We start from the raw sequence: 13,369 nt of genomic DNA, 5'->3' as shown, positions 1-13,369 counted from the left end.
GTGAGGACGGAGGTTGCGAGTGCAGTGGCGGAGGTGCGAGAGCAAGGGGAGGCGCTGAAGGAAGTGGAGGAGACGTTATTGCAGCACGGTGATCAACTTGCCTCATGGGGAAAGAGATGCGGAAGGTGATGGATACTAAAAAGGATCAGCGAGGAAAAATGGAAGACCTGGAAAACCGATCCAGGCGACAGAATTTGAGGATTGTGGGGCTGCCCGAAGGAGTTGAAGGACCGAAGCCGACTGAGTACTTTGCCGCGATGCTGGCAAAACTATTGGGGGAGGGGGAGGATCCCTCCCGATATGAACTGGATCGGGCTCATTGGTCGTGGAGGCCTATACCAAAGGCGAGTGAGCCGCCAAGGACAGTGACTCTGTGCTTCCGTAGGTACAGGGTGAAGGAGAAGGTCCTGAGCTGGGCCAAGCAGAAGCGGGTGGTGCAGTGGGCTGGAGCTGGTATACGTGTATACCAGGACTTTACGGTGGAGCTGGCAAGGAGGCGGGCTGCCTTCAACCGGGTGAAGAGGGCACTGTACATTAGCAAGGTGCGGTGCGGCATTGTATATCCAGCGAAGCTGAGGGTGACTTACAAGCTCAGGGACTTTTATTTTGGAACGGCGGAAGCAGCGGAGGAGTTTGTAAAAGCAGAAGGACTGGCAGAACTGACAAATTGGGGAATGGCCATGTGCCGATGTAACCTCATGACTGTATTTTCTTTTTTTGTATCACTGCACGCGGGTGTAGAGATTAAAGGAGCCAATGTGGTGTATATTTGGACAAGGGAAGGGACTGGACTTTCACTCAAAATGAGAGTTCTTTGTGGTGTAGGTGGATATGTGGGGTTTGTGTGCTAAAAGGGGATCTTTGGGCTTTCCTAGGGCCGGGCAAGTGGGAAAGGGACCCGGGCGGGAGCCTCCACGCTGGCCGGTTTAAGCCGGCCAGTGAACGGGAGTGAGGTGGGGGGAGGGGCTGCGGCCATCGGAGCCTGGCAGAACAGGGTCCGAGTGGTCTAGCTGGGCTGGAAAGTTGGGGGGAAGGAACCGAGGTTGGGAGGAGGAGTTTTACAAGAGGCAGTGGACAGGAGGAGCTGGAGACCTGCGGTGGGGGGTGGGGGAGAGCTGTGTAAGATTAAAGGTGACTACGAGTAATCCCTGATTCCTTTTTGCCATTTGTTTATGTAAACATGCGGGTTGAGGTTTGGGGGTTGGTGGGTAGATGGGATCGTTATTATGGGGACTGACATATCTTGCTGATTATTGTTTATTGCTGATGGATGTAAATGTGGGAGAAAATGTGAAAAAGGAGGAGAATAATTTTTTTTAAAAAAAATGAACCCAAAGTCCCGGTTGAGGCCGCACTCGTGTGCGGAACTTGGCTATAAGTTTCTGCTCGGCGATTCTGCGTTGTCGCGTGTCCTGAAGGTCGCCTTGGAGAATGCTTACCTGAAGATCAGAGGCTGAATGCCCTTGACTGCTGAAGTGTTCCCTGACTGGAAGGGAACATTCCTGTCTGGCGATTGTCACACTGTGTCCGTTCATCCGTTGTCGCAGTGTCTGTAAGGTCTCGCTGCAAGCCCCCGGGTAACCTCACGATGCTCCACCCGAAACACATTGAAGAAGCCATCCCCTATGGACAAGCCCTCCATATACACAGGATCTGCTCAGACGAGGAGGAGCGGAACAGACATCTACAGACGCTGAAAGATGCCCTCATACGAACGGGATATGGCGCTCGACTCATTGATCGACAGTTCCAACGCACCACAGCAAGAAACCGCACCGACCTCCTCATAAGACAACCACGGGTCACAACCGACAGTACCCTTCGTCGTCCAGTACTTCCCGGGAGCAGAGAAACTACGACATCTTCTTCGCAGCCTTCAACATGTCATCGATGAAGACAAACACCTTGCCAAGGTCATCCCCACACCCCCACTACTTGCCTTCAAACAACCGCGCAACCTTAAACAAACCATTGTTTGCAGCAAACTACCCAGCCTCCAGAACAGCGAGCACGACACCACACAACCCTGCCTTGGCAATCTCTGCAAGACGTGCCAGATCATCGACATGGGTACCACCATTACACGTGAGAACACCACCCACCACGTACATACTCGTGCGACTCGGCCAACGTGGTCTACCTCATACGCTGCAGGAAAGGATGTCCAGAAGTGTGGTACATTGACGTGACCATGCAGACGCTGTGACAACGGATGAACGGACAATGCGCGACAATCTCCAGGCGGGAATGTTCCCTTCCAGTTGATGAACACTTCAGCAGTCAAGGACATTCAGCCCCTGATCTTCGGGTAAGCGTTCTCCAAGGCAGCCTTCAGGATGCGCGACAATGCAGAATCGGCGAGCAGAAACTTATTGCCAAGTTCCGCACGCATGAGTACGGCCTCAACTGGGACCTGGGATTCTTGTCGCATTACATTCACCTCCCACCATCTGGCCTGGGCTTGCAAAATCCTACCAACTGTCTTGGCTTGAGACAATTCACACCTCTTTAACCTGGGTTTACCCCTCTCTCTGGGTCTGTAACGACTTAATTGTCTGCAAATGCTCGCATTCAAAGTATTGTCTTGCATCTTTGACTTTGTCTATATATATATATATATATGTTTCTGGAACCTACTTCTTCATTCACCTGAGGAAGGAGCAGTGCTCCGAAAGCTCGTGATTTGAAACAAACCTGTTGGATTTTAACCTTGTGTTGTAAGACTTCTTACTGTGCTCACCCCAGTCCAACGCCGGCATCTCCACATTACCGCTGTGAAGCACCTTGATTGTTCTTGTACATTAAAGGTGCTATATTAATGCAAGTTTTTATTCACTCGTCCCTTATGTGCATTTTCTCTCTTGCCCTCTTAATTTCTTTGTTTACACACAGCAATTTTGACAGATCGGTTGATTGTTTTACGCTGATCTGCACACAGTAGGCTCCACCTAGTTTGGCTTGTGGTTTATTCAGGCTAATTTAACATGAAAGTAAATGTGAACAATTATGCTTACCTGATGCAGGTGCTTTCCTGAGCCATAGTTAAGAATTAAAACCGTAATTTGTGTGGCTCATTTCCAAGATTCCTCTTCATATCAAGAACATTCAGTGGCATTAACATTGCTGATACCCTCACTATCAACAACATCCTGAGGGTTACACTTGACCAGAAACTGAACTGTGCTACTCATGTAAACACTGGCTACAAGAGCAGATCAAAGGCTAGGAATCCTGTGGCGAGTAATTCACCCCCTGACTCTCCAAAGCCTGTCTACCACCTACAACACACAAGTCAAGAGTGTAATGGAAAACACTCCACTTGGATGAGTGCAACTCCAACAACTCTCGAGAAGCTCAACATAGTAAAGGCCGCTTGATTGCTACCGTTTCCACAAACGTTAAATCCCTGCATCACCGACATACTGTAGCAGTCATGTGTGTCATCTACAAGATGTACTGCAGGAATTCCCCAAGACTCCTTAGGCAGCACCTTCCAAACCCACAACCACTGCCATGTGAAAGGACAAGGGCAGCAGATACCTGGGAACCCCACCACCTGTGGGTTCCCCTGCAAGTCATTCACCATCTTGACTTGGAAATCTATCACCATTCCTTCACTGTTGCTGGGTCTAAATCCTGGAATTCCATCCCTAACAGCACTGTGGCTGTAACTACACCTCTGGGACTGCAGCGGGTCAAGAATTCACCACCACCTTCTCAAGGGCAACTAGGGGTGGGCAATAAATGCTGGCCTAGCCAGCGATGCCCCCGCCACGTAAATTAATTTTTAAAAATTGCAGTTAATAGGATACAACAATAGTTTAATTTTCAACTCTTCATGATTTGTTTAAAACACGAAGAATGAATATTTAATAAATTATTTTTCTTACCGAAAGCCCTTTCTCGATTGTTTTATGTTTTAAAGTGACACAAAGTTATACTTTTGCTACTCTGCCACACAGATTTATATCTTCTGGGCATTTTGTAAATGGAAACGAGGGGAGAGAGAAAAGCTAGGTCAAAATGCAGTTTGGAAGAATAAAATGCACCCACAAAGAATCTGTGCCAACAGAGTTTTAAAGAAAAACATGAAATATGTGGCCACTGACTCCACAACGTTTTGAATTTAAGACAGCAAATCAAACAACGTTGAAGAATGTTGGATGCCATAGTGCAACAAATTACGTGTTCTACTTATAATTTAGTTATGCAATTATACATTGGCTATTGCAGGTCGAGAATGGTCTGACTGGTCCAGCGAACTGAGAATTCCTGGTGATGAACTGAAGTGGAAATTTACCAGTGATGGTTCTGTGAATGGCTGGGGATGGCGATTTACAGTGTATCCCATAATGCCTGCTGCAGGTAATGTGTGCTTATGCATTTTTCTGTTATAAAGTACACTGGTAAGGAACACAAACAGCACTGGGAGCAAAGCTTTATTTTCTGCACATTGGAGAATGTTATTACCAAAATTTGTAGCCAGAGGGGTTCAAATATTCATGAGGTAGAAAGAATATGGCACAGAAGGAATAATTTGGCCTGACAAAAAAGCTATCCCTGCTTCCGAATCTTGTTCAGTACCCCTGTAGGTTATGGCATCTCAAGTGCGCCTTCAATTGTTTGCCTCTGCCAGCCTTTCAGGTAGTGAGTCCCAGATTCTTATCACCCTCTGGGTGAAATGATTACCTCGCAACTCCCCTCTATTCCTTCCACCAATTAATTTAAGTCTATACCTCCTGGTTATTGACCTCTCTGATAAGGGAAATAGATCCTTCCTATGTATTAGAATCATAAAATCCCTAGAGTAATGAAAGAGGCCATTTGGCCCATCGAGTCTGCACCGACCCTCTGAAAGAGTACCCTACACAAGCCCACTTCCCCGTCCTGCCTCTGCAACCCCATAACCCCATCCCTGGACACTAAGGGGCCAATCCACCTAACCTGCATATCTTTGGACTGTGGGAGGAAACCGGGGCACCTGGAGGAAACCCACGCAGACACGGGGAGAAAGTGCGAACTCCACACAGACAGTCATCCAAGGCCATAATTGAACCCGGGTCTCTGGCGCTGTGAGACAGCGGTGCTAACACTGTGCCATCGTGCTGCCCCTATCTATCTCTATCTCGGCCCTTCATAATTTTATGCACCTCAATTTCATCTGCCCTCAGCCTCCTCTGTTCCACAGAAAATAAACCCAACTTATCTAATCTTCCCCCATACTTAAAATTCTCCATTCCTAGCAACATCTTCATAAACCTCTTTATACACCCCCTTCTAGCGTGTTCACTTCCTTTCCGTAATGCAGTAACCAGAACTGCATGCAGTACTCTGGCTGTGGTCTAACTGATGTTTTATACAGTTCTAGTGCTAAGACGATAAAGAAAAGTATTCTGTATGCCTTCTTGATTTCCTTATTTACTTATCCTGGTGCCTTCAGGGATCTGTTGACATACACTCCCAAGGACCCTTTGTTATTCTAAACTATTTGGAATGTTACCATTTATTGGACATTCTTGATTTGCAGTTTCTCATAGTTTCCCGGATTTAATTTAATTTGTCATTTTTCTGGCCATCTGATCAGTAATCTTCTTGCAGTCTACAGCTTTGTCCTCACTATCAATCGCACAGCCAATTTTCTTATCATCTGACACCTTCTCAATTATGCCCCTGACATTTACAAAGAATAAGAACAAAGAAAAGTACAGCACAGGAACAGGCCCTTCGGCCCTCCAAGCCCGTGCCGACCATGCTGCCCGACTAAACTACAATCTTCTACACTTCCTGGGTCCGTATCCCTCTATTCCCATCCTGTTCATGTATTTGTCAAGATGCCCCTTAAATGTCACTATCGTCCCTGCTTCCACCACCTCCTCCAGCAGCGAGTTCCAGGCACCCACTACCCTCTGTGTAAAAAAAATCTTGCCTCGTACATCTACACTAAACCTTGCCCCTCGCACCTTAAACCTATGCCCCCTAGTAATTGACCCCTCTACCCTGGGGAAAAGCCTCTGACTATCCACTCTGTCTATGCCCCTCATAATTTTGTAGACCTCTATCAGGTCGCCCCTCATCCTCCGTCGTTCCAGTGAGAACAAACCGAGTTTATTGAACCGCTCCTCATAGCTAATGCCCTCCATACCAGGCAATAATCTGGTAAATCTCTTCTGCACCCTCTCTAAAGCCTCCACATCTTTCTGGTAGTGTGGCGACAAGAATTGAGCAGTATACTCCAAGTATGGCCTAACAAAGGTTCTATACAGCTGCAACATGACTTGCCAATTCTTATACTCAATGCCCCGGCCAATGAAGGCAAGCGTGCCGTATGTCTTCTTGACTACCTTCTCCACCTGTGTTGCCCCTTTCAGTGACCTGTGGACCTAGATATCTCTGACTTTCAATACTCTTGAGGGTTCTACCATTCACTGTATATTCCCTACCTGCATTAGACCTTCCAAAATGCATTACCTCACATTTGTCCGGATTAAACTCCATCTGCCATCTCTCCGCCCAAGTCTCCAAACAATCTAAATTCTGCTGTATCCTCTGACAATCCTCATCGCTATCTGCAATTCCACCAACCTTTGTGTCGTCTGCAAACTTACTAATCAGACCAGTTACATTTTCCTCCAAATCATTTATATATACTACAAACAGCAAAGATTCCAGCACTGATCCCTGCGGAACACCAATCGTCACAGCCCTCCAATTAGAAAAGCATCCTTCCATTGCTACTCTCTGCCTTCTATGACCTAGCCGGTTCTGTATCCACCTTGCCAGCTCACTCCTGATCCCGTGTGACTTCACCTTTTGTACTTGTCTACCATGAGGGACCTTGCCTTACTGAAGTCCATATAGATAACATCCACTGCCCTACCTGCATCAATCATCTTTGTGACCTCTTCAAAAAACTCTTATCAAGTTAGTGAGACACGACCTCCCCTTCACAAAACCATGCTGCCTCTCACTAATACGTCCATTTGCTTCCAAATGGGAGTAGATCCTGTCTCGAAGAATTCTCTCCATTAATTTCTCTACCACTGACGTAAGGCTCACTGGCCTGTAGTTCCCTGGATTATCCTTGCTATCCTTCTTAAACAAAGGAACAAGATTGGCTATTCTCCAGTTCTCCGGGACATCACCTGAAGACAGTGAGGATCCAAAGATTTCTGTCAAGGCCTCAGCAATTTCCTCTGTAGCCTCCTTCAGTATTCTGGGGTAGATCCCATCAGGCCCTGGGGACTTATCTACCTTAATATTTTTCAAGATGCCCAACACCTCGCCTTTTTGGATCTCAATGTGACCCAGGCTATCTACACACCCTTCTCCAGACTCAACATCCACCAATTCCTACTCTTTGGTGAATACTGATGCAAAGTATTCATTTAGTACCTCGCCCATTTCCTTTGGCTCCACACATAGCTCCCTTGCCTATCCTTCAGTGGGCTAACCCTTTCCCTGGCTACCCTTTTGCTTTTTATGTACGTGTAAAAAGCCTTGGGATTTTCCTTAACCCTATTTGCCAATGACTTTTCGTGACCCCTTCTAGCCCTTGTGACTCCTTGCTTAAGTTCCTTCCTACTTTTCTTATATTCCACACCGGCTTCGTCTGTTCGCAGCCTTTTAGCCCTGACAAATGCCTCCCTTTTTCTTTTTGACGGGGCCTACAATATCTCTCGTTATCCAAGGTTCCCGAAAATTGCCGTATTTACCCTTCTTCGTTACAGGAACATGCTGGTCCTGAATTTCTTTCAACTGACACTTGAAAGCCTCCCACATGTCAGATGTTGCTTTACCCTCAAACATCCGCCCCCAATCTAGGTTCTTCAGTTCCCGCCTAATATTGGTATAATTAGCCTTCCCCCAATTTAGCACATTCACCCTAGGATCACTCTTATCCTTGTCCACCAGCACTTTAAAACTTACTGAATTGTGGTCACTGTTCCCGAAATGCTCCCCTACTGAAACTTCTACCACCTGGCCGGGCTCATTCCCCAATACCAGGTCCAGTACAGCCCCTTCCCGAGTTGGACTGTCGACATATTGTTTTAAGAAGCCCTCCTGGATGCTCCTTACAAACTCTGCCCCGTCTAAGCCCCTGGCACTAAGTGAGTCCCAGTCAATATTGGGGAAGTTGAAGTCTCCCATCACAACAACCCTGTTGTTTTTACTCTTTTCCAAAATCTGTCTACCTATCTGCTCCTCTATCTCCCGCTAGCTGTTGGGAGGCCTGTAGTAAACCCCCAACATTGTGACTGCACCCTTCTTATTCCTGATCTCTACCCATATAACCTCACTGCCCTCTGAGGTGTCCTCCCGTAGTACAGCTGTGATATTCTCCCTAACCTGTAGCGCAACTCCGCCACCCCTTTTACATCCCCCTCTATCCCGCCTGAAACATCGAAATCCTGGAACGTTTAGCTGCCAATCCTGCCCTTCCCTCAACCAGTTCTGTAGATTTGTCTTACTCATTGATTTATATCACGAGCAGCAAGGGACCCATTACTGAGCCTTGTGGAACCCCACTGGAAACAGCTTGCCGGTCACAAAAATACCAATGACCATAACCCTTTGCTTCCTGCCATTGAGCCAGTTTTGCATCAAGCTTGCTATTTTCTCTTGGATCCCAGGTGCTTTTAATTTAGTAATCAGCTTACTCTGTGGGACCTTATCAAATGGCTTGCTAAAATCCATGCACTGCTGTCCGCCTTGAATTGAATATACCTTTTTTATTTTTATTCATTTTATGAAAATGGCTTGGGTGGTGATTAGGTTGATGCTGTTGTGTCCTCCACGTCAGTAGATTTTTGTACAGTTCAGTGTTCTGCAGAATTGTTACCCACTATTGTCATGGCTAGTATCTATTGAAATTCTTTCAGTGACCGACTACCTATCAAAATTCAGCATTGGGTGTCTTTTTAAATTTTCAGCAGTGAACGTCCTGGCAACATTTCTTACTGCGTGCAACCCTTTAGCCAAAAATGCATCTGGAAATTGCACCACCTCCCGGTCAAAGCACAAGAAAAATCAGAGCAGTCCAGAAGAGTGGTTCATTTGGCAGCTCCCCCCACCCCCTATTTGGGAGTTACTTGATGCTTGTTCCGACTGTCGTCGTTGAGATCATGAATGCACTCTCTGAAGAATCACAAGATGCATACCTTTTTTTATCACTCCATGAGTCCTATTAACCTGTGGTAGAGCTTTCATAATCATGTAACAGTAATCTCTATTTGTAATATTAAATGTTTCCTAATAAACATGTTCAGTTTTGACTCGCTATGTATTTTGATTTTTGTTTTGCTGTAATTCTTCAATGAACTTTTTTTTTTACTATTTGGACCAGGTCCTAAAGATCTTCTGTCAGATCGTTGCATTTTGTCATGCCCTTCAATGGATTTAGTTACCTGCCTACTGGATTTCCGATTAAGCTTTGCATCAAACAGAAGCATTGTGCCCCGTTTAGCTGCCTCTTTAGCAGCTTGTGCTCAGCTAAGTGCACTTGGTAAATATCAAAAGATGAAGTGGTTAAGAAACTATTCATTCATTAGGTGTCTTGGAGGCTGTGATGTATTAACAATCTTCTGCTTTATACGAAAGCTGCTAGTCACAGGATGTGGGCCTTGCAGAGACTGCGAAAGCTTCTGACAACCGAGTTTGGTCAGACTATAAATATCAACAGGCTTCTTGGCGACAGTGATGGAGAGTCTCGATCTCTGGTATGGTGACCCAGATAATGCAGTTTAAATATTTGCTCATTTATGGCTTTTTGTGTAAAAAGAATTCAGCATTGTATGTTCACTTCGGAAATGTTTTTCTTTCAGAGCTTTACTGGGACTGCTTTAGCTGCATTAGTCAAAGGTCTTCCAGAGGCTTTGCAGCGTCAGTATGAATATGAAGATCCCATTGTAAGAGGGGGGAAGCAGCTCCTTCATAGCCCATTCTTCAAGGTAGTGATGTTTGTTTCCGTGTGTAAAATTAAACACTTGGGGCACGATTCTTCCAGAAGGGAACAAAGTCCCTAGCGAGCGTGTTTAGTCGCGTGTTTCCCGGAACACATAGTGCCGAGAAACACATGGCTATTCAATGCGACTGGCATTGAATAAGGGGCCTGAACGGGGAATGCGCAGCAGGGGCCGCACAGAGCCCTGTTTTGTACAATGAACTTGCTGGAACTCCCCATTGTAGCAAGAAATCGGGACGCATTTTTAAATGGTGTCCCGATCTCCGAGGCCCGCGAAACAATCCCCAGCCCAAATAACAAACGTTTGCCATCTTATATAGAACCTTCCAATCAAACCCCTCAGTGTGTATTTAACTTTCTCCAAACACACAAATTCCAGGAGGTCCACAAGCCGCACCGAGGTACTGGGTGGAGAAGCTGACCTCCGCTCCAGAAAACTCTGCCTGCGAGCAATTAAATGGTTTTCAAAACATATTTTTGTGAAGAATGTACACCTTTTGAACAAGTCGCAAGTATCTTCTACTGATGAAATAGATGGAAATCATTATTTAATATCTACCAAGTCACCACATTAATTCCTTCACTAGAGATTCTTGTGGATTTACAGAAACAGTTTAGATTGAAGTTAGTACTCCGCGACAATCAATTGTCCAGGAATACTTTATTTACGCATATATGATACCTGATTGTTGTCAGAAGACAGAAGTGTAAAGAAATTTTTACTGAATCAGTATTTTCATTTTGCAGGTATTGGTCGCTCTGGCATGTGATTTAGAGCTTGATACTCTACCTTGCTGTGCTGAAACACACAAGTGGGCTTGGTTTAGAAGATACTGCATGGCCCTAAGAGTTGCTGTGGCTCTAGATAAGAGAACGTCACTGCCACGGCAGTTTCCTGATGAGGTAATAAATATTAAGAATGCTCAAGACAACTTGGTCGTTGTCTATTGCTAGTAAACACTCAACACGTTATTTTCCAAACCTTAGAACTGGCTATGAAATTTGGTACAATGTTAGCTATCTATGCACTGTTCACTCTTCAGAACTTAATTGTTACATCGTAATCTCAAAACCTCTGCTGATTTTGTATTGTACTCCAGGTTTCTTCAGGTTAGATTAAATTTCCAATCGTGAACAGGGTAAAAACATCTGGCCCTTAATGTCTAGTGTTGATTGTAATATAGGTATTACCTCACCCAATGGCTTCTCTATATTAGGTTGCTACAATGAGCAGTTTTTAAAGAAAATGCCTGTTGTTGTTCACATGCCCACAGGAATCATTACAGATGAAGAAGGCAATTTAACCTATCCAAATTCATCCACCTAGAAAGAACCTTTGTGTAAATTGTGTTCATGTATTTTGTGGGTTATACCAAATAACCCAATAAGTGAGAATCTAACGATCGCCCCATGAAATTCATTGGCATTAGCATTGCTGAATCCCCCACTATCAACATGCTGGGGGGTTACCATTGATCAGAAACTGAACTGGACTAACCATATAAATACCATGGCTACCAGAGTAGGTCAGAACCTAGGAATCTTGCAGTGAGTAACTCATCTCTTGACTCCCTGTCCACAATCTATAAGGCGCAAGTCTGGAATGTGATGGAATAGTCTCCTCTTGCCTGATGAGAGCAGCTCCAACAACACTCAGAAGTTCAAAATCATCCAGGACAATGGACTCTTGATTGTCACCTCATCTGCAAGCATTCACTTCCTCCACCACTGGCACAAATAGCAGCAGTGTGTGCCATCTACAAGATGCACTGGAGGAACTCACCAAGGCTCCTTAGGCAGCACCTTCTAAACCCACAGCCGCTGCCATTGAGAAGGACAGCGTTATCAGATTCATGGGAACACCACCACCTGAAAGTTCCTCCCCAAGCCACACGCCATCCTGACTTGGAAATATATCCCTGTTCATACCCTGTTGCTGGGATAAAGTCTGTAATTCCCTTCTGATGGTATTGTGAATATGTCCACACCACATGAACTGCAGTCGTTCAAGAATACAGCTTACCACCACCTTCTCAAAGGCAGTTAGGGATGAGTAGTAAATGCTGGCCTAGCCAGTGATGCGCACATCCTTTGAATTAATTTTTAAAAATGGTAATCGAGGAAGAGGCCGCACTTCATTTGCCATTTAGCCGATTGACACCAATTGTCCCTGGGCCCACCAGAATTTAGAGACGACTCCGGGATTAAGTGTGAGTGACATTGCTTTCCCAGGCATCCAGAAGGCTGCCAGGAAACCGAGGCAGGTTTGCCTGTGCTTTTTGGGGAGGGGGAGTGGGGTGCGTGGTATCCATTGGGAAGGGGTGGCTGCTAAAAGCCATTGCCCATCCTTGCCTCTGATCCCCTGTTCTCTCTGCGACACCATCCTGTCCTCACTCATTTGTGGCCTGGGTCCCTTGGAGAGCCTAGGCCTCTCCTTGGTTGTATTACAGACAGCTGCCACTGTTCCTATCAGGTGGGATTTCTGCCCCTGAGGTCCTGAATCCCAGGGCAGTTCTTTGCAGGCCTGTTGGGCACCTGACAGGCCTCCCTCCAACCAGTGGGCTGACCCCACGTCAGTTCAATTAAATTCTGCTTCTGGAATTGTAATACAAGGATGGAACTTGTTTTTTTTTTAAGTTACACAGGAATCTTCTAATATGTTAGCTCAGGCAAAAGGAATGTTCACCTTTGTTTCAAAGGGAATTGAGTATAAAAATAGGGAAGTCTTGCTAAAAGGCACTAGTTACACCACATGTGGATTACTGTGAACAGTCTTGGTTCCCTTATCTAAGGAAAGATATACAGGCATTGGAGGCAGACCAGAGAATGCTCTCTCGGTTGATATCAAGTATGGAGGGATCTTCTTGTGTGGCAAGGTTGAGTAGGTTGGGCCTGTACTCAATGGAGTTTAGAAAAATGAGAGAAGACATTATTGAGACATAGGATTCTCAGGGGGCTTGACAGGGTAGATGCTGAGAGGTTGTTCCCCTTGTGGGAGAGTCTCAAACCAAAGGGCATAATCTCAGAGTAAAGGGTTTCGCATTTAAGACCCAGATGAGGAGAGATTTCTTCTCTCAGAGGGTGGTGAATCTGTGGAATTCATCATTGCAGAGGGCTGTAGAGACTGGGTTGTTAAGTATGTTCGAGACTGAGATAGACAGATTTTAAATCATAAAAGGAGTCCAGGCTTATGGGATGAGGTGGGAAAATGAAGTTATCCCAGTTATGATCCCATTGAATGGAGTTATCCCAGTTATGTTCCCATTGAATGGCGGAGCTGACTTAATGGGAATCTTATGGTCTAATCATAATTATCAAGTTGTGTTCTGTGATATTTTTAGACTATTGCATCGATTTCTCATAGTGGATTTGTGCATTATCAGTTATTGACGAAAGTTTGGGAATGTG

At 45.5% G+C, this 13,369-nt stretch overlaps 1 protein-coding gene across 13 annotated transcripts in view; it reads left to right on the top strand.

The window, feature by feature from the left end:
* The window catches only part of herc2 (HECT and RLD domain containing E3 ubiquitin protein ligase 2), a 344,572-nt gene that overhangs the window by 262,066 nt on the left and 69,137 nt on the right, over nucleotides 1-13,369 (top strand). For all 13 annotated transcript variants that reach the window (XM_072477237.1, XM_072477227.1, XM_072477236.1 and 10 more), the window contains 5 exons: nucleotides 4,234-4,365; nucleotides 9,344-9,502; nucleotides 9,598-9,716; nucleotides 9,822-9,947; nucleotides 10,709-10,864. In XM_072477237.1, the coding sequence (XP_072333338.1) occupies nucleotides 4,234-4,365; nucleotides 9,344-9,502; nucleotides 9,598-9,716; nucleotides 9,822-9,947; nucleotides 10,709-10,864 (692 nt within the window). The remainder of the gene's footprint in view (nucleotides 1-4,233; nucleotides 4,366-9,343; nucleotides 9,503-9,597; nucleotides 9,717-9,821; nucleotides 9,948-10,708; nucleotides 10,865-13,369) is intronic.

The sequence above is a fragment of the Scyliorhinus torazame genome, chromosome 15 (assembly GCF_047496885.1).
Source record: "Scyliorhinus torazame isolate Kashiwa2021f chromosome 15, sScyTor2.1, whole genome shotgun sequence".
In the NCBI taxonomy this organism is placed as follows: Eukaryota; Metazoa; Chordata; class Chondrichthyes; order Carcharhiniformes; family Scyliorhinidae; genus Scyliorhinus; species Scyliorhinus torazame.
This window is presented reverse-complemented; position numbering and strand designations above follow the sequence as displayed.